At 37.3% G+C, this 22,616-nt stretch overlaps 1 protein-coding gene across 1 annotated transcript in view; it reads right to left on the bottom strand.

Moving 5' to 3' along the window:
* Positions 1-22,616, bottom strand: part of ERP44 (endoplasmic reticulum protein 44) — a 132,714-nt gene that overhangs the window by 25,806 nt on the left and 84,292 nt on the right. Inside the window, 2 exon segments of the mRNA XM_043979548.1 lie at positions 612-753; positions 2,938-3,049. Of these exon segments, the coding sequence (XP_043835483.1) occupies positions 612-753; positions 2,938-3,049 (254 nt within the window).

The following is a 22,616-nucleotide window of genomic DNA, read 5'->3' on the forward strand; positions in this document are numbered from 1 at the left end:
TGGCCCTGCGACATCCCTGACCAATGGTTTCTTGGTCTCTATTTGAAGATTCCCAGAGATCAGAAGCACATTTCACTTTTAGACAGTTTTAATCAAGAAATTTTTCTTTAAATCCAGTTACAATCTTCCTTACTGCAGTTTTCATAACTTGTATCTTGTTCCACCTTTTAAAGACAAGCAAAATACATTTCATCCTTCCACATGACAGTCCTTCAAATACTTGAATTCACCTGTTATTCTCCCCTTCCTCCAATTTTCTCACTCTTAATTTAAGCCAGTTATCCCTATTTCTTTCAACTGATACCTATATAACAAAATTTTGAGTCCTCTCATCATCCTGGTTACCTTCCTCATCAAGTCACTCCATAGGAAAAGGATTTTCTGAAATATTCCTGTGGTCATGCTCAATTGTAGTGATATTTCCATACAGGAACTTATTTGTCATGTAACAGTAAAATTCAATTCAATTGGGTAGAGGGTGAAAATACTGTCTCCCATCAAATTAATGAAACATTATTATTTCAATACAGAATTATCTGAAAAAAATGCATAAACATTTTAAGTTCACTTGATTTCTGTCAATAGTGGGTAAAGTCTCAATGGATACTTACGATAAATCCTTGAAATCTGGAAAGACATACATGTGCCTGAAGCTGTCAATGGCTATTACAGGACAATCTGCTGGTGTTTTCTGTATGTGAAGAAGTGGGTGTCTAAATTTATCACAATCAGCATGTAAAAAGTTTATTGTACCTTAAAAAGAAATAGTATTTGGAGATTAGAATTACTTGATCTTATATTTCTAAAATGTTAAAAGTAACATGCTAGTTCAAATATAAGACATTTGTCTCAAATGAGAGGTCTTTGAAAGAAAGAAAACCATGAAAAACAATTACACAAAATTATCCCCAAACACATATGTACATAGAGTGAAAATTGCATTCTACTAAGGGGGACTACCAGGTTGGTGAGGAGCTGCCCTAAAGTCTTACATTGTAAATAGCAAACAGGCACTCTCCACAATTTCACAGGCACATTTGAGATGCTGAAGGAAAAGTTGAATGAGGACTGAGGTCAGTAGGTACCAAAGACTCTCATAGGGGATATCAAGGAAAACATGCTATAAAGAGCTTATATTCAGTTTTTGTATAAGTCAGATTTGGGAAAAAGTGTGTGGTGTAACGGATAGAACAGAGGACTCTGGATTAGGAAGACCTGATTTTGAATCCTGCCTTGGTCATTTACTAGCTACATAACCCTGGGCAAGTCAGTTCCTTTCTGACAACTTCAGTTTCTTCATCATTAAAGCAGGGATAATATTGACAACTACCTGCCAGAGTTGTTAGGAGGATAAAATGAGATAATATATGTAAAGTGACTGGCAAATCTTCAAGCATTAAATAAATATTGGCTACTATTATGTATTGGAACCAATACAATATTTGAAAAACCTGACAATGAAATATAAAATCAATATACTTGAGTTATTTAATTTAGGAATTATAAAAACTAAAAATTGTGGCTGTTTCCCAATGTACCACTTGAAGTAGTAAACATTTGACTTAGAGATTTTTAAGAGTGAAATTTCTATTTTATCAAAATTACATCTTCACTTAACACTTACTAGCTGTGTGACCCTGGGCAAGTCACTTAACCCCAATTGCCTCACTTTAAAAAAAAAAAAATTACATCTTACCTTAAGAGATGATAATTTGAAGGTTATAGCTCAGGTCCAATTTTCTGACAATCAACTCTACAGATCACCTAACTGTCCCAAGGACAGGGTCCAAATGTCATAGACCAGACAATGATACCATGACCAAGTTTCACTGATCTACATGGGGACCATCATCACCCAATCAGAAATTTTCTCTATTTTATTGCAATTGATAGTCAATTCAACTCATTAGGCAGCTAGTATGTATACAACATTGTGCCATATTCTTAGTTCATTTCCTTTGTCTCTAGATGTTTGTAACTACAGACTTCCTGATACTCTGAGAAACCCACAATAATTTGACAACCTCTTTTTGTGTAAAAATATTTGCTGACCAGATAGTTCTTAGCTATATGATTGGGGAACTTTAGTGAAAAATAAGGAACTAAAAAGGGGTCATTTGAGGGGTAGAGGAAAGTGTCTAAATTTATTACTTTCCCTCCTAAGTTTCCTGCTTATCTCTGCTATTTAATCTATGACACACTAATGACTGGAAACCAAAGTCAAAGTAATCTGTGTAATGGAGAGATCTATTATCTATTATGGCACTCCCGTTTAATATTCTTCAGTGGGTCTAAAACCCCTTAACCTGTTACTTACATAAATACAAACTTATGAGCCTGGCATTCAAAGCCCTAAACAACCAGTCTCCAAATTATCTTACCAGTCTTATTTCAGTAGGAGAGAATAACACTTATCTCTTTACAAATTCTAAGCTCCATCTAAACTGGACTATACAACACTCTGACTCCTCTAGCCTTTTCCTGCCTTCATCCTCTGGTGAAAGATGTCTCCCATGGCTGGAACAGGTACCCACCCCTACCCCTAACTACCTTCTTCTCCTTTAGAGCCCAGCTCTTTACTTTATCATTTTCTAACCTGTATAATGGTTATTTGTATACACTGTCTCCCTTTATTATCATAAGCTACTTAAGGGCAAAGGCTATATTGTTTTTTATTTTTGTATGCCCAGTCCCTAGTACAGAGCCTTTCACATAACAAATACTTGAATAAAAGTTTGTTGAATTGAACTGAATTGTCAAGAGAATCATTGCTTTTTATTTCCTCTGTTAATGTTCCTTTATTTTCATGCTAAATTATCACTTGACAACAGCTCTAAAATTATTCACTAGATTTTCGCATGTAGATTCCATAGCAAGTGATTTTAAGCATACTTGAAAAGAATAAGAAAGATAAAAGAGAAACCTCAGTGAATCTACCTTTTTCACTTATTAACTGCCGGGCTACTTCGTTTTGGAATACATCTAAACTCACTGTATCCTCTTTCATGTGGAAAAGTATGAGAAAAGGCAGTCCTTCTTCTGTCAATTCCTGTATAGAGAAGGTATTAAATGAGAATTGTTATACCTTTTCATTTAGTTCTAGTTATATTCTAGAATATAGCAGAATATAACTATTAAAAAAAACCCCAACAAAAGTAGCATGCAACAACAACAACAAAATACCATGGTAAAACAGTCTAAATATAAATATTGATAACACTGCCCTTAGAGCAAGAAGGACCTATGTCTAAGCAAAGCAAGTCTAAGTCAGAATTATGGTCCATCTAGCCCAATATTCTTTGCGGATAGCACAGAGAGAGTGTGTGTAAGCTACCATTGCTGTCTTAGATATTTACAACAAAAGGTATGGGGACATACCCTCAAACAGTTTTTACTTCCTTCCATTTGTCATCAATCTGTAAATTATTTCTGAATTTATTTTCACCCAAATTACTTCTTCCTATAGTCTTCTATTTTGAGATTTGCTGAACATAAATCAGGGTGTCATTGTGGTTAGAAGACCTGAATTTTGCCAAAGACTAGTTGAGTGATTTTGGACATCTCACTTGATTTTTCTGGGCTGTTTCCGTATCTCTAAGGTGCAAAGGATTAGACTCAAAGATCTTTAATGTCCTTTTCCAGTGAAAAATGCATGATTCTATGTTTATCCTATCCATACCCTTCATACTTCTTTAGATTTCAATCATAAGTCTTGTCAGTTTTCATCTTTTATTGATTTTTAAGATGACTTAGTAATCTTGAAAGACCAGTAAGCATTAGAAGGTTTTATTTTGTGTTTTGGTGTCTGGAGATAGTTATGGATTCCATTTAAAAAGAAGGCTTGTATATTACTGAAAAAAAATTGCTTATTTCATATAACTGCAAGATTTGAACAATTGTTTTTATCAGTCAAGAACTTCTCCCCTGTTCAATCAATGAGTAAGTGTTCCTTGAGCACCTCCACATACCCATCAGTACAGAGATTATCAAGTAGGTATAAATATGGTCCTGGTCCTTAAGGAATTTATAATCTAGTTAGGGATGGAACACTAATTAATAAAACAATGAAAATAAAATTAAGTGGGGCAGCTAGGTGGTGCAGTGGATAGAGCAGTGGCCCTGGATTCAGGAGGGCCTGAGTTCAAATTCGGCCTCAGACACTTGACACTTACTAGCTGTGTGACCCTGGGCAAGTCACTTAACCCCCATTGCCCCGCAAAAAAAAAAAGAAAAGAAAAGAAAAAAGAAAACTAAGTGACAAACTACATTGTAACTGAGTATTAATACATTGGAGTTCAGGAAAAAGTGAGATTAGTATGGTCTAGAGTAATCAGATGAGGCCTTGTTGCAGAAACTAAGCTGAAATAGGGCTTGAAAGATGAGTATCATGTAGACAAAGAAGGAGAAAAAAAGAGAAGATTTTCCATGTGGATGGGGTTAAAAACAGCAAGCAGAAAGCCATGGGTATAAAGGGCAGGGAAAAAATAATCCTAACTACATAATCTAGTGTTCTTTCCTTAATTTGGGGGAATTGTCTAAGGCAAAGAATAGTTAAGTGACTTATTTAGCACCTAATAAATGTCAAAAGTGAGATCTGAACCCATATTTTCCTGACTTCAAATCTAGCACTTCCTAACAGCATGTCCAGTACTAAATCCACTACTACTCAATCTACTTCCATATATTACATATGTATACAAACATATATAAAAACATTTATAGGGGGCAGCTAGGTGGCGCAGTGGATAAAGCACCAGCCCTGGATTCAGGAGGACCTGAGTTCAAATCCAGCCTCAGACACTTGACACTTACTAGCTGTGTGACCCTGGGCAAGTCACTTAACCCCCATTGCCCCACAAAAAAACAAAAAACCAAAAAAACCCCAAATATATACACATCTTTTTCTTTTGTCAGGACCTGTAGTTTCATAGGTATAGTGACCTCCCAGCCTGGAAGCCAATGAAAGTCAGCAACTGTTAGTCTCAGAGAGCTTTCTGTGGCACTAAGTGATTTCCCCAAGGTCAAACAGACAATTGTGTCAGAGGTGGGAAAACCCACCTCTGGGTCAACTTTCTGTCTACTAGAGAATACTGCCTGATACACATAAACACATACACATGCACACAATCTTTTTGTTAGGGAAAAAACATCAACTGGCTGTACTTATTTACAGTGTCTCATGTATTGGTACTAGTTTTGTTGGCTCAAAAAGAACTATTTGGAGAGGCTTCTCTATTACATAACTGAATCCACTCCTTAGAGGGCCAGAGAAACCAACCAATGTGGGTCAGTTTGCCCAGGAAAGGAGGGAAGCATGATAAAACATTGATGTGTTTTCACAGAATTCTTGTGGATTTATATTCAAAAGAGATGTGTACAAAAGATGGAAGCAAGGGTACTGGTACTTAACCAAGGGCAAACACAAAACAGTGCCATGTATCTGTAAAAATAACATGAAGAAGGACCAAAACTCAAAATGCGCCTAGTTTTATGAAAAGTGCTAAAATTAATCATATGAGCTTTAAAATCTATTTTTGAAATAAGGAAGGAGTAAGCTTATTGGTTAAGCAGATGGTATTGTGTTAATGGACAGCAAAGAAAGTGAAGCTGCTCAACTGTTATTTTGATTCTACCTTCTCTATTAAAGAGAATGATCTTCAGACTAGAAGGCGTAGAATAAACACAGCTAAAAGTAAACTAGAGACAAAGACTGGTGAGATAGGGACAGAAGACAAATTATGTTGTAGGATGCTAAAATAAATTAAAGATGTGATATGGAAACCATTTGGGGCAATCTTGTGACTGTAGTTGAAAAATGGGAAAGGTATGCTATAAGACTGATGGGCAAATTTTTCTCAATTCTTTTTATTAAGGGGAAAGAAAATGAATTCTGGCCAACTATAGCAAAGTAAATTTCTAGTTGAACTCAGGCTAAATTCTAGAATCTGAACAGATTGCTTGTGAGCATACAGGAAGATAAGTAAAGTTCACCAGGAGTTGAAAATTTTATGTCAGGACCAAGGTTATTCCTGATTATGATACATTTACTGATTGGTAACAGTCTGAATATAATTGAATGCCACAGATGTCACCTATCTGGATTTCAGCAAGGCTAGGCTGCACATTTTGAAAAAATCTTGTATGACACTCTTGTAGCAAGTCTGAGAAAAGGTGGGCACTGTACATGTAGGTGGATTCATATCTGGTTTAATGACAGGGTCCAAAGAGAATTAATGCATCACTGTCCATCTGGTAGGTCTCCAGTACCATAAGGCTTTGGTGCTCAGTTCTGTTCTGCTCACTGTTTTAATCAATGATTTAGGTAGCATATCTTTCAAATTTTAAAAAGAGAGAGTAACAGATACTAAATGTTGGATTGACAGAATCAGAATCCAAAAGACCCCTTGATAATATAAATTCCTAAATTCCAGATAAAAAAAAAGTTAATCAAGCACATAGATAGCGGAGATAAGATTAGACAGCAATTGATATCAAAATATTAGGGCCCTAACTGACCAAAAGCAAAACCTGATCCAAACCACATGATTGTGATTGCAAACCTCTGTACCTCCATTTATCAGACCACCCCAAAAACATGATTTTCAGTTCTGGGAGACACATTTTAAGAAAGACATTGGAAATGTCTTGCAAATGTGTGCAGGCCAAGTAAAAGCAGGGTCCTGTTAAGTGAAAACAAATCTGGGGATAGGGCAGAGCTGCTCTAGGGAATCACCAGGTTCAACCTGGAAGTTCAGGGGGATGCTGGACTGTGAGTGCACAAATGATTATGTTTGAGGTTCATCTCAAGGACGTCTCTGGACCAAGGAATGATGCTGCTTCTACCAATCTGTTGGGTTTCTGAGTATAGTGCAGGATAGGATTCTGATCCCAACAAAAACTATCCAGCCAGATCCCTCAGGTTAGGATGAAGGGAGTTGCATCTTGATGGAAGGTTCACATTAAGACGATGATGTTGGGCAGCTAGTGGCGCAGTGGATAAAGCACTGGCCCTGGATTCAGGAGGACCTGAGTTCAAATCCAGTCTCAGACACTTGACACTTACTAGCTGTGTGACCCTGGGCAAGTCACTTAATCCTCATTGCCCAGTCCAAAAAAAAGAGAGAGAGAGAGAGAGAGATGATGTTACTAGAGTTTGGGGTTGTTGTGAGGATCAAATTAATAAACGTTAAAGCAATGTATAAATTCAAGTTGTTATTACTATTATATGAGAGGAATGCAACAATAAAAGATATATGCCTTATATATGGGAAATAGCAAGAAAAGTTACAGGATGTGAAAGTAATACAATAATGTCCCATAAGGAATTGTTGAGAATAGTCAAGTCATTCACAGTTCTTCATCAAATAATACTGCTGTCTCTGTGCACCTGAGGGATACTTTCAATTCTCCCATAAGTGGCTGTGTTATTTCTTTTTTGGTGAGGCAAGGGGGGTTAAGTGACTTGCCCAGGGGTCACACAGCTAGTAAGTGTCAAGCATCTGAGGGCCGATTGAACCCAGGTACTCCTGATTCCAAGGCCAGTGCTCTATCCATTGCGCCACCCAACAGCAAAAATCTGCCTTCCTTCTCTCCTCCTACCCAATTTCCCCCCAACTAAGAAAAACAAAACCCCTGTTACCAAAATGCATATTAAACAAACAGATTTCTACATTGGCCAGGTCCGGGTCCAATTCTGTACTGAGTCCCTCACCTTTATCAGAAGTTGGGTAGCACGCTTAATCATGAGTCCTCTTTTTTTTTTTTTTTTTTGGTGAGACAATTGGGGTTAAGTGACTTGCCCAGAGTCACACAGCTAGTAAGTGTCAAGTGTCTGAGGCCATATTTGAACTCAGGTCCTCCTGACTCCAGGGCTGGTGCTTTATCCACTGAGCCACCTAGCTGCCCCAATCATGAGTCCTCTTGAATCACAGTCACCACACTGATCAGTTTTTAAGACTTTCTAAATTTTTCTTTATAATATTGTCAATGTAAAAGTTGTTTCTTCTTGTTCTGCTCACTTCACTCTGCGTCAGTCCAAACAAGTCTTCCCAGGTTTCTTTGGAACTATTCTCATCATCATTTTTTTTTTTTTGGCGGAGCAATGGGGGTTAAGTGACTTGCCCAGGGTCACACAGCTAGTAAGTGTCAAGTGTCTGAGGCCGGATTTGAACCCAGGTACTCCTGAATCCAAGGCCAGTGCTTTATCCATTGCGCCACCTAGATGCCCCCCATCATCATTTCTTACAGCAAAATAAGCATTCCATCATATTTATAAACCATAAGTTGGTTCGCCATCCCCCAATGGATAGGCACACTATTTCCAATTCTTTGCAACCACAAAAACAAACAAGAAAACCCTACTACTTCTAATTTTTTGTACATCTTTAATTAGAATTTATTTTACTTAGAATTAATCTCTTCCTTCAACTACCTTCCCTCTTCCTCTAATTTGTCCCTTTTCTCCTTTCCCTCCTGTTTCTCTGTTAAGTGAAATATACTTTCAGTACCCAACTTTGTGCATTCTTTCCTCCCTTAACCAGTTCAGAGGAATGTGAAGTTCAAGTGTCACCCACTCCCCTCCATCCTTTCCTCCCTTGTTTTATAGACGTATATTTGAATGCACCAATACTGTGAGATAATTTTTCCTTAGCTTTCTCTTCCTTCCCTTGCCACTAGTACTTCTCCCTTTACATTCTTTTAAGATCATCAATACTTGAGAGCCACTCCCAGACCTTTCTAGTTAGGCTCCTTCTATGATCCTTAATAATCATAGGGCCCTGAGAGGAGACATATGTCATCTCTCCATATTAAAATGTACATCGTGTAGCTTTGTTTAAATTCTCATGATTATTCATTCACATTTACCTTTTTATGTTTCTCTTAACTCCTGTTTTTGCTCTTCAAAAGTTCTACCCAGCTTTGGTTTTTTTCATCAGGAATGCTTGAAAGCCTTGCATTTCATTAAAGATCCATTTCTCCCCTGTAGGATTATATTCAGTTTTAATAGGTAAATTATCCTTGGCTATAATCCTATATCCACTGCCTTCTGGAATTTCATTTCAAGCACTCTAGCTTCTTTTTAGTGGAGGCTGCTACCTTTTGTATAACCCTTACTGTGGACACTTGAATTCTTTCTTTCTGGCTGCTTGAAGTATTTTTTCTTTGTCCTGGAAGCTTTGGGTTTTGACTATTTATGTTCCTGGAAGTTTTCATTTTGGAGTTTCTTTCAGGAGATGACCAGTGGATTCTTGCTATTTGAGTTGATTCTAAGAGATCTAGGATGTTTTCTTTTTTGATTTCTTGAAAAATGATGTCTAGACTCTTTTCTTTTTCTTGGGGGGGGTCATGGCTTTCAGGCAATTCAATGATTCTTAACTTATCTCCTTTTGATGTTTTCCAGGTCAGTTGTTTTTGCTATGAAATACCTTAAATTTTCTTTTCTTTCTTTTTTTTTTCCCCTGGTCTTTGGACTTTTACTATTTCTTGTTGTCATGTGGAGTCATTAACCTCTATCTTGTCCATTCTAGTTTTTAGCAAGTTGTTGCTTGGGTAAGATTTTTACCTGTTGTGATAATTATCAATTCCCTTTCAAATTCTTTCTTCCAAAGCTCTTTTTTCAAATTTTTATAAAATTTGGGGGGCAGGTCAATGAGGGTTAAGTGACTTGCCCAGGGTCACACAGATAGTAAGTGTCAAGTGTCTGAGGCCAGATTTGAACTCAGGTCCTCCTCAATCCAGGGTTGGTGCTTTATATACTGCACCCCCTAGCTGCCCCCTATAAAAATGTTTTTAATCTTTAAAAAAAGAAAACAAACGAAAAAACAAAACCTCTTACTTCATCTCTTTCAGGAAATCTAGTTGAATTTGTGCCCCTTTGGGGCTTTGCTTGTAGATGTTTTATAGTCATTCTCTTACTTCTGAGTTTGTATTTTAAGCATTTCTGTCACCATGATAGCATTTTATGGTAGGATTCTTTTTTCCCCATTCTTCCAGCCTACTTCCTGACCTCAGATTTTTTGTTAGGGTCAGGCTCTGCATATTTCTTTAAGGAATGTCTGGCCTGCTCCTGGACTGCTTTCTTGTGGGTACTGAGTGTTGCATTTGTTATTCCAGGCTTTCAGAAACAGCTCAAGAAGAAACCTACAAACTTGCAGTGCTCCCAAAGTAGTCCAAAATAGGGCAAATTCTGATCCCTCCCCCCAGTCTTCAAGTTTCTGATCTGGGTTTGGGCCTGCGCAAGGAGCCTGTGGGCTTCCCTCCTTTGATGTTTAAGAAGACTGCTTCTGGACTGAGTCACTATTAGTCAGTTGGAAGACCTGCTTATTGAATGTGACAGAATTGTAAACTTCCCTTTGGTCTGGGACTTCCTTTTGGGCTAGAAAGGGTTAAGATTCTTTTCACCTCCAAGGAGCTGTTTATGTGGTACTTGTTTTTGCACTAAATCCTGGCTCAGGATATAGCTGAGGGGCCTGTCTGTGCTGCAGATTCTAGACTACCACACCTAGGAGCCCTGGAATTGGGACTGATAAGAAGTAGTGAGTAACAGAGCTGCCAGCTGGCATCCATTCCTCTACCCTAGACAAATATAAGCCCCTCTACCTAGCCCTGGACCTTCTACCTATGATGCAGCCTTTCTCTGCCCTGATACTCTGGGGCCTTGGCACATTCCTAGCCAGACCCTAGCTTCAGTGTTCATACACTCTCTTTATCGCCCTATTCCGAGGTGGGCTGAAAAAATTACCTCTACAACTTTTTTTTCCCTTGGATTTCCCAAACAAGATTAGGTTCTGTGCATTTTCTAGATCTTTTTGGAGGAGTTGGTGGAGAAGGGAGGAAAAGAACAATTGATGTGTTCCTTCTTTGCTCCTCCCAACATCTTGGCCCACACATCCTTCTAGGGTCATTTTTTTTCCTTAATCAATTTTGCTTTATTTTTCAAGGATACCAATGGAGCCCTTGTGTTGTCCATTGGTTATTTTTTTTTAATTAATAAAGTATTTTATTTTTTTTCCGTTACATGTAAAGATAGTTCTCAACCTTTGTTTATACAAGCTTTACAATTTCAGATTTTTCTCCCTCGCCTCCCCCCTCCCCTAGACTTCTAGGTCATTTTAAGGGCAGCGCTGCTGTACTTTAACTAATCAATCAAAAAGGTATCTACTACATGCAAGGCACTGAGGACATCAATACATATAATGATACAACGAATGTGCATTCTGATGGGAGAAACAGTCCCATAAGAAGCTATACAGAACAGAAATATAAAGTAAGTAAATACAAACATATGCAAAGTAGGTTTAAATAGAAGGTAGTTCGGAGAAGCAATCAGGGAGAAATCAGAAAGGCTTTTTGCTGAAGGTGGGTGTCTGAAATGAACCATAAAGGAATAGAAAAAGTGGAGGGTAAAGAAAGAATGAATGCCTGGCATGGGAGGATGGTGAGTGCAAATGAAGTAAGGCTGGGAATATTGTCAGTAAGATAAAGAGGTCTAGTGGGACTAGATCACAAGGTGGAGGAGACTGAGTACTATCTAATGAGGTAAGAATGCTAGGTTGGGGGGCAGCTAGGTGGCGCAGTGGATAGAACACTGGCCCTGGAGTCAGGAGTACCTGAGTTCAAATGTGACCTCAGACACTTAACACTTTACTAGCTGGGTGACCTTGGGCAAGTCACTTAACCCCAATTGCCTCACTAAAAAAAAAAAAAAAAAGAATGCTAGGTTGGGATCAGGTTGTGCGGGCCTTTCAAAGATAAACAGAAGTGTATGTATTTTATTCTGGAAGCAATGAGTGCCACTTGACTGAGCAATGAAATCAATTGGCCAGATTTGCTCTTCAGGAAAATTGCAGTGGTTGCAGTAATTTTGAAATATTCAACTGCAACATGGGACTGAAGCTCAGGGCAGACACTAGAAGCGTATATACAGTTCTGGGAGTCATTCCATAGAAATGATAATCCATGAATACTTATGAGGTCATGGAGTGATTACAGAAGGAGAAGGGAAGAGGGGCCAGGACAGAACCTTGGGGAATACCCACACGGCAGGCAAAATGATACAATAAGCCAGGAAAGGTCACTGAGAAGAAGCAGCCAGATAAGTGAACCAGGAAAGAGTAATGTCATGAAAACCAAGAGAGGAAGAGCATAGAGCACACTTCGTCAACAGAGTCAAATGCAGTAGATTCATCAAGAAGGATGAAAGCTGAAAAAAAGACCATCAAATGCAGCAAGTAAGAGATCATTATTAACTTGGAGAGAGGAATTTCAGTTGCATGTTTGGATGACAGAAGGTTGCAAACAGGTGAAAAGTGAGAGGAGAAGAAGGGAAGGTAATATGTAGATAACTTTTTCAGAGAGTTTGGTTGAGAAAGGGAGAAAAGATATAGAACAATAGATGGAGAGGATACATAGGGTTAATTGAAGGTTGTTTTTTTTTTTTTAATAATGGGGAGAGTTGGGGATGTCTGAAGGTTGTAAGGAAGGAACCGATACACAGGAAATGGTCAAAGATTCAAGAGAAAGGGAGGATGACTGCGGATGCAATCTGCTGGAGATGACAGGAAGAGTTGGACTGTTTAATTTCTATTCCAATATTTGAATACAGGAAGTACTTAATAAATTTCACTGAATCAAACTGAACTGCCTTACGGATGTTTTCACCTTCCTGATTCCTAAAAAAAAATTAAGAAGTTTTTTTTATCAAACCTTCTACCCTCCGAGTAACTACTTAAACTCTTTACTATCAAACATTATGTTTAATTAGAAAAATTAATATTCCAAGGAAAAGGGAAAAGCACCTATTTATACAAAAATATTTATAGTAGCTCTATTTGTGGTGGCAAAGAACTGGAAATTGCGGGGGATGCCATCAATTGGGGAAAGGCTGAACAAGCTGTGGCATATGATTGTGACAGAATACTATTGTGCTATAAGAAATGACAAACAGGATGGTTTCAAAAAATCCTAGGAAGACTTATAAAAAATGTAAAGTGAAGTGAACATAGCCAGGAGAAGATTATACAATATTTCAATGATGATCAACTGTAAAAGGCTAAGCTACTCTGATCAAGACAATGATCTAAGACTATTCCAAAGGATTCATGATGAAAAATGTTATCCACCTCTAGAGAAAGAACTAATGAACCGAGAGTAGATAGAAGCATACTTTTTTTTACTTTCTCTGTTCAGGGTAAGGGATATATGTGTTCTTTTGGACCATAGCTAATATGGAAATGTTTTGTATGACTTCACATATATAATCATTAGACTGCTTGCCTTCTCAAGGGGTGGGGGAGGGCAAGAGGGAGGGAGATAATTTGGAACTCAAAATTTTTTAAAATGCACATTAATTTTTAGAAATGTAATTCAGAAATATTTTTAAAATAAAAATGGTATAAATTACTATTAATTAAAATACTTAGTAATTACACGTAAAATAATTTCAAGCATAATATTTTTTTGGTGCCAAACTCTAAGCTCCCATTAATATTCTCTATTTATTGTCATTTATAATCAAAATCATCTCATCAAATGATTGTAGTGTATACTATAGTCTTCTGATCCTTATTGCTTTGCCTTATTTCTAGAGGTTTTTTTTGTAATCCCGACACTTTGTCCATCCATTTCTTTACAGTGAGAACACTGTACCATAATTTTCCTACTCCTCTAGGACAACACATTTAGGTTACTTCCTTTTTTTCCTTTTTTGAAATTAACTACAGTATGAACATGAACATCTTTGAACAGATTTTTTTCTTTTGTTTGGAGTTGTAGTCATTTTATTTGGGGGGGGAGGGTTTGGGTTTTTTTCTAACAATGGACGTGGTTCCTAAAAAAAGGAATTACTGGATCAAACAATATTAGTTTTGTAACTTTTACTGTGTACTGACAGAATGCTCTCCAAAAATATTCTACACATTTGCAATTCTACCATCAATAAATCAATGCACCTGTTTTGCCACAACTCTATCTGCACAGAGTTTTATTACTTTTAATTATTTTTGCCGGTTTGATGGATATGAGATGATACTTCAAAGTTGTTTTAATTTGTATCTTTTTATTAGGGTGAGCAATTTTTCCCCAAGTGCATACTAGTAATTTGTTCCTTCTTCTGAAAAGAGTTCATATCCTTTTACTATTTATCCAATTTGGTTTTTTTTGTTTTGTTTTGTTTTGGGGGGGCAATGGGGGTTAAGTGACTTGCCCAGGGTCACACAGCTAGTAAGTGTCAAGTGTCTGAAGCCGGATTTGAACTCAGGTACTCCTGAATCCAGGGCCAGCATTTTAACCACTGCGCCATCTAGCTACCCCCTATTCATCCATTTTGAACAAGTTGTTGTTATGCCTTTTCAATAGCCCCCTATATTTTTAACACTCATATCTGCCAAGATTATTTTTCCCAATCTTTTATTTTTCTTTTTAAAATGACAATAGTTTTAGATTGTTGTTTTTTTCAATTTTGTTATAGTTTAATACATTATTACTTCCCCAACAATTCCTTCCATTTCTTGAACTAAAAGTTATCTCCCCTCAACTACTATGATAAATATTTCATCACATTTTCTAGAGTTCGTTTTGTTTGAACCTGTCATCCAACTAGAATTCAATGGGGTATATGGTGTAAAATATGGGTACAAATTCCTTTTCTGCCAAATCGACAACTAATCTTACCAAGTATATTGTTAAACAATGATTTCTTTTCTCTAAATTTTATTTTCTAAAGATTGATCAAATTCATCTCTTCCCCCTTTCTTTTCTTTCTTTTTTTTTGGGGGGGGGGAGGGTAGTAGGGCAAGGAGGGTTAAGTGACTGTGAGGCCGAATTTGAACTCAGGTCCTCCTGAATCCAGGGCTGGTGCTTTATCCATTGCGCCACCTAGCTGCCGCTTCAAATTCATCTTTTAATATATTGTTGGAATATCTGGTGTATCTATTCTATTTTGTTAATTGATTTCTCAGTTGTTTACTTAATACTATACAGTTTTGATAACAATTCTGTTTTAAAGTCTGGGAATGTGGGGCAGCTAGGTGGCACAGTGGATAGAGCACCGGCCCTGGAGTCAGTAGTACTTGGGTTCAAATCTGGCCTCAGACACTTAACACTTACTAGCTGTGTGACCCTGGGCAAGTCATTTAACCCCAATTGCCTCACTAAAAAAAAAAAATAAAGTCTGGGAATGTAAAACCTCACCCCTCACTGGCATTTCTTTTCAGTGTACCCTTAGATATCTTTCCAAGTTGTTTTCCCATATAAATTTCATGACAGTTTTGTCTAATTCTATTAAGCTCTTTTATATTTTAATTGGTATTATATTAAATAGTGAAAGGGAAGGGAACTAGATTTGTGATTTCATTGGCATAGGGAATTTCTAAGTGTGGAAACTCCTTGTGGTATAAATTATTTATATAAATTGATATGTATGTTATAAAAGTTGGGGGGCAGCTAGGTGGCGCAGTGGATAGAGCACCGGCCCTGGATTCAGGAGTACCTGAGTTCAAATCCGGCCTCAGACACTTAACACTTAGTAGCTGTGTGACCCTGGGCAAGTCACTTAACCCCAATTGCCTCACTAAAAAAAAAAAAATTAAAAAATAAAAGTTATTTAAGGTAAATCCTTATTTAAGTATTTAAGGTAAATACTAAGTTATATATATTAGAATATAGCTAAGTATATCTAAATGTAATAATGTAGAAAACTTACATTATATATGTCATCTATGTGTATGTGTATATTATATCTATGTTTGATATGTCTAAAATATAATTATACATCATAAATAAAATTTTTAAATTAAAAAAAAAAGTGAAGGGCAACACCTTCTCTGCAACTTAAAGTGTTTTAGAGAATTTCCTACAGCACTAAGAGGTTAAATGACTTGTCCAGCCAGTATGTGCCACAGGTAAGACCTGGAGTCAGGTCTTCAACATGAGCTTTCTCTTTAACACAGCAAGCTTCTCACTGTGTTAACTATATGTTCATTTGAGGGGTATTACCATTTTTTACTATTTTAACATGATCCATTCATAAACACTGAATATCTCAAGTTGTTTATACTGATGCCTAGACTTCCTTACCCCATCATTCACTTCTAAACACTTTGGAAATCTGGTTCTACTCCTACTACTGTATTGAATCTGTTTTCTCAAAAGTCAAAAACCCAATATACTACTGAATATTAAAACTATAAGAGACCTTAGAGATTATTTATTCTAACACCATATTTTACAGGTGAGAAACTAAAATCCAAAGCAGAAAAGTGACTTGTTTAGGGTGATACATACCATAAAGGGCAGCAGCAGGATTCAAACCCAGACCTTCTAAAAACAGGCCTGGTGTTACTTCCAGCACAATGTAACCTCCTAAAGGCCAAGGGCATTTTCAGTTTTGTCTCTATTATTTTCACATGTTGTACACAGTTGGTGCTTAATAAATGCTTGAATTACATAGCATATTAACCAACTGCCTTTTCTCAGTCCCCATCTTTCTTGACTTCCTTGGATCTTTGGACCTGACATCTTATCTCCTTGGCTCCTGTGACCCTAATTTTTCCCTGTTCACTTTAACAGTCCTTTTTTGCTTCCTTTCCTGACTCTTCTTTCTATGCCCTCTTATTAAGTATCCTTCTCTCATTATACTCTCAGTAGTCTATGCCAAATGCTTCAATAATTATCTCCTTGTAGATGGTTCCTAATTATCTCATTCTAATGATTTGTTTCTATTTCCTCCCAACCCCTCACCTTCTTCAAATCTCCCTATTACTATAAGGGCACTGCTATCCCTCCCAGTCACTGAGACTCACCACCTAGCTGTTATCTTCAATTCTTCATTCGTGCTCAAAATATGCAATCTCGTGCCAAGGCCTATTGATTGTACCTTCACAACATCTCTCCATGTACAACCGCCTTTCTCCTCTGAGATAGCTGCCACCTTGGAGCATTTTTGTCAGTTTCCTTGGGTCAAGTCTTTCCCGCTCCAGTCTACCTTCCATTCAGTTGCCAGAGGGATATTCCTAAAGTGTAATTCTGACTACTTCATGTCCTCTCCTCAATAAACTCCAGTGGCTCCCTATTACCTCCAGGGTCCCATAAAATCCTGTCTGGCTTTTAAAGGCCTTTATGACCTGGCTCCTTCCTACGTTTCCAGACTTTTTACACTTAAATTTCCCCTCCTGTACTTGTGGAGTCAATGGCCTTTTTGCTCTTCTCCACACATGACAGTTCATTGCCTGAGCCTTTTAATGGGCTGTCCCAAAGCCTGGAATGTTCTCCCTTCTCCCTTCTGGCTCCTGGCTTCCTTTAAGACTCAGCAAAAGAACTTTTCTAGTTCTCCCCCAACATCCCATGGAGTGCCCTCCCTCTGATAACACATCTCGTTGACCTTTTATATGCCCCTGTATGTACATCTTTGCTTGCATGTTGTTCCTCCCATTGGATGATGAGCGACTTGAGGGCAGGAGCTGGGTTCTTTGTATCCCTAGTGCTTAGCACAGTTCCTGATGGTGAGCACTTGTTAACTTCAACTGATGGAGATATTTTCACCTGAATATCATGGCAATCTGTCAAACTCATCATCTCCCAAACCTTGTATGCTCTGAGGAGGATCAAGCCAACTTTACAGGGTTCAGTCCAGGGTCTTGGGACGCTTCGGGCCTGCAGGATTCTTGGGGGCCAGCAGAGGGCAATAAAGTTCTATCCGAATTAAAGCAACACTACCTTGTCTCACTTTGAAGCGATTGCCTAAAGCTAGGGAATACTGATCATGAAAAAGGTCAAAAAGAAATCTATATTTACACGTTCTACCAGGACTTAGAGCTAATATTCAGAGTTTGAGGGACATTTTGATGATGGTGTCTACAATGAGGAAAGCATCATGGCCTCGAAATGTAAGCTGGTATTGAAACTTAAAAATATGGCAGCCACTAATTCAGGACTAATCAATCACCAAGAACCTTTTCAGGTCCCTTGGATGAGTCCTTAGCCCAGACATACATTTCACATGTACTGCACTAGGCACTATGGTCACAGTGGCTTCATGCCTATGAAAATTCTTCAGTGGATATATAGTGGGTCTTAAAGAATCCTATTTTGCCTGAAGAAAGAATGTTATGCTAAACATAAAGGAGCATCTCAGTTTAGCCCTCTTTGGTAATAAAAGGATTAGAAAGAAGGGCCACAGGGTATATTACTACACCTACACACACACACACACACACACACACACGTACGTAGAAATGCATAAATGTCCGTGTATGTGTGAAAGCACAGGAAGGTCAGTAATGGATGGTCTGTTGATGATTCACAATACTCCAGTTTAAGAGACAATGTATCTGATGATGTTATCCACGGCTATATGAGAAATGAAAACATAAATGTGAGCTGAAGGTCTATCTTATCTACTGGTACTCAAAATTATAATGATTCATTTTCATAATTGGGTATCTGATCCCTTCCAGGTATAGCAATCAGAACTTTAAAATGGTCTAATTACTAAAGACCTCCATTTCCCCACACCCTGTGATATTTTCCACTGAGAAAAGTTACATAAAATTAAAAGGTACATGGGGAATAGTGGAAAGGCTAAGCATGGGCTCAACTTGAAAGAGAGGCTTAAATACCAAATTAGAGGCTTATACAATGAAATGATTTTGGAAATCTGGGTAAATCAGAATATAAAAAGGCCTTGAGTTCAAAGAAGGTTTTCTTGGCTTTGAATGACAACTAAGAATAGTCTTCATCTCTTTTTTAGGTTTTTCAGAGAAACAACCAAGGTAGAAATATGAAGAATTGTGGCAGTGAAGGAAACTAGAAGTTTTTCACTTTTAGACGTAATAAATAACCATTCTCACTTGTCAGTGAGAACGGGAAGAAGAATTTATGCAGATGCCACACTACTCAGTGTTCTAGGAACTCCATTTCTCTTCCTATAAAATGTGTATTTTACCAGTTTTGAAAATAGCTTGTTGTACCAGGGGTAGGATAGGCTAACTTGGGTAAGATATTGGTTGGGGCCCTAGTAAGTATTTTAAGATGTCATGCAGGAAGTGCCTATATTTCTGTTACAGTCATAGCATATTTAAGTTCATGAGGTGTCCTATAATAAATCCATATGGGAATTACAAAGGCCATATATAAGTTCTAACAAGGCATGTTTAAGTTGAAAGGTGATTTTCCCATTTGCTTTCTTCCTTTATCCACCTAAGAAAGGTGGTCTCCTCAAATGTCCAATATCATAAAGACCTGGATGTGCAGAAGCCTGTCCAGCAAGTCAGGACTTAGGAACAGAAGGTAGTAATCTTGTACCAAGATTGAATTCAAGGTTTTATGGTATAAGTAATTAGAAATGCCTAATTTTATTTTTGACACATGGGATAGGATGCACAAAGCAAATGGAAGGACGAAATTTTAGTATAGGTTGATTTCTCAGAATTTTTGGTGGAACTGTCAGGTCTCAGTAAGGAGTAAGGAGTATCTGACTAGCACTGTTTCACCCAGCAGGATATTACTAGCACATGCAACCTGCAAAGGCAGGGGAAACACCTCAGTTTGCATGGGACTAAACATGTTCTGATATTTCCTGAGAAGACTGAGGATAAAACCTGACTGAAAATGGAGGTTTGACTACAATGTTGGGGTGGCATTAACAACAATAACAGCTAGCATTTATTTAGCACTTTAAGGTTTGCAAAGCATTTTAAAAATATGATTCTCATTTGATTCTCACAATACCCCTGTGAAGTAGGTGTGACTAGTATCCCAGTTTTACAGATGAGAATACTGAGGTTCAAAGAGGGTATGTGAATGGTCCAGGGTCACAGAGCTAGTAAGCATCTGAGGTCTTCCTGATTTTAGGTTCGATACTCCATCTATAATCTACCAGCTTCTTAAACTGTGGGTTGCAACCCCATATGGGATTGTGTAACTGAATGTGAAGGTTGGGAAAAATTTGACAATAAAAGTTTGATTTGTATACATATTTTATATACCTATATAGCTGGGGTTGTGTAAAAATTTCTCAGGCAAAAAGAGGTCACAAGTAGAAAAAGTTTAAGAAGCCCTGCACTACCCCACCTAACTGGTAGAGACAATGGTGAGTGCAGAAGGCTAACCTGGGGGGAAAAATAAAGTCTCTTTGAATTCCATACAATTGCTGCATTGTATATTGCTAATGAGAACACCAAATGCCACTAGAAATAATGCAGATCAGATTTCAATTTGTTCTGACAAGGGATATGTCTCACACCCATCACCACAATTATGAGCACAGCTTGCAACTACAAAAGTATTTGCCCTTGATAGACCAATGGCGTATTAATGAAGTTTCTAGACAGTCCCACGGTCACCCCCATCTTATGTCTAGAGCAATGTTTTCTGAACCAAATTATATTACAAACCCTTAAAATATCTAAACTTTCCCTCAGTGACAACTTAAAATTGCATAGGTATATAACACATATTAAATTCTGCAATAAGAGTAAAACAAAAATTTTCCTTATTCTTATGACTGAAATGAAATGTAAATCCACATTAAGAAATCAGAGCTAAAGATAAGCGCATAAATACTATAAAAATATAAAATAAATTGAAGATAATTAGTATTATTACTGCTCTCTCACTAATTTTTCTATCACTGGAGTTAGAAATGTGACATCAAAATGTAGAACAGGGTCAGACACCAACTGGTTTCTTTGCTTTGATTTTATTATTGCTAAAAGGGTTTCTTGCTAAAAGTAATTCCAAAAGCAATTAAATACAAAGCCTCCAGAAATGATTTTTCTACAGATAAGTACTAAAAAGATTCCTTTCATCATTTCAATTCAACAAATTTTTATTTGGAATAACAGATTAGTTTATTTTCTACTTTTGAATATTTTATGGTGAAGCTTTGCTGACCTCATATATATATTTGAAAATACATCTTCACAACTGACACACAGTAGTCTTTGCACATTTTTCTCTAATTGAGAACAAACAATAAGCCCAATTTAAAAATAATTGGGTGCTATCCGTCTAGACAAAACCTAAGAGTTTAAGCATTTTTAAACATCAAACACAAAACAAATAAATAAGTAAGTCTTGCTGTTACTTTTCCAAGCAAAATAAAATAAATCAAATATTTTATATTTGCTTATGCTTGACAAAACAAAACAAAGCAAAATCAAACAAAACTTGATTAGCTCTACCTGAACAGAAAATAGGATACGGCTGGGAAACTGTCAAGATGGTAGAATAAAAGGAAGCAGTACAGCTGAGCTCCCTCACCAACTATTCCAACAACAATCTAAAAAAGGAAAAACCCCAGAAGATTATTTTTCTTTCCTAAGATTACAAATTCCACCCTCAGGTAAGTGACCAAAGCAGGAATGATGGAACCAGGTAGGTCAGAAAAGAAGAGCCAGATCAGGGCAACAAAACAAGCCAGTAGCACTGTCCCACATTCCCTTAAAACCTGAAGGTTTTTAAAGATTCAAATCCAAAGGCAAAGAAGAACTGCAGCTCAACTGTTTAAATCTCAAAGGAGTTCCCAGAGCTAGGTATCCAAAGCAGAACAAGACTACAACTTTTTTGGTTTAATCCAGGAAAGGGAATCATCAGATTTTTAGGACTAGATGCTAACAGGGCTTCAGCTCCATCCCTCTGACATAGATTGGGCATGGCAAACTCAGTCTCAGGGTAAAGAACAACTCTAAGTTGAAAGCAGTATCACGAGGAACCTGTAGACCCAGCTAGTTTGGAGGGGCTGAGGCCAGCACATTTTTCTCTGGAGCTCTACTCTGTAAATCTGCAGCTTTATTGCCAAGACCCAAAGCAGGCTCTGGAATGGCAGTGATCAGACTGTGCCCCTGATTGGACCACACAGAATCTGCTGAAAATCTGCTGCTCACTCATCAAATCCATTCCCGTCCTTGAAGGTCACAAGATACAATATCAGAAAAATAGTAGCAGAACACTATATAAGACAGGCCAAAACTGTATCAGGCCATCATGACAGTCCCAGAAGGAGTGAACAAAGTCTGGCCCTAATAAAAATTCCCAGTGGAAGAGTGAGTAAGAATAAATCCAGAAGGGAATAATTGTAAAGCACGTATAAGCAAAGCCTTAAAATAAAAACACAGCTTGGCCACAAGATCATTTAGAATTCCTTGAAGAAATAGGAAGAAAAATGAAGAGATAAAAAGTAATATTAAAAATGAAATGAGAATGCTGGGTAAAAGAATCAAAAGAGAAATAAGACCAATGAAAATAAATCCTGCAAAGAATTATAGCTTAGTACAAGAGATACAAAACCTCATCCAAGTGATAGATTCCTCAAAAATTAGAATAGAAGTTAATGACTCCATGTGAAAACAAAAACCCATTAAGATGAAGTCAAAAGATCAAAAAAATAAAAAACAACTGACCTGGAAAACAGATCAGTAAGAGCTAATTTCAGAATAAACTGCCTGAAAGTCATATCCAAAAAATCAAAACCATAAAAGAACTGCATAGCATATTTCAAGAAATCACAAAAGGCTATATCTACTTCCATATAAAGAAAATTATAGACTCAGAGTGCATAGTGAAGTATGTTTTCTTTTCTTTTCTTTTCCTTTCTTTTCTTTTTGGTGAGGCAACTGGGG

Source organism: Dromiciops gliroides, chromosome 1 (genome assembly GCF_019393635.1).
Source record: "Dromiciops gliroides isolate mDroGli1 chromosome 1, mDroGli1.pri, whole genome shotgun sequence".
NCBI classification, from domain to species: Eukaryota; Metazoa; Chordata; class Mammalia; order Microbiotheria; family Microbiotheriidae; genus Dromiciops; species Dromiciops gliroides.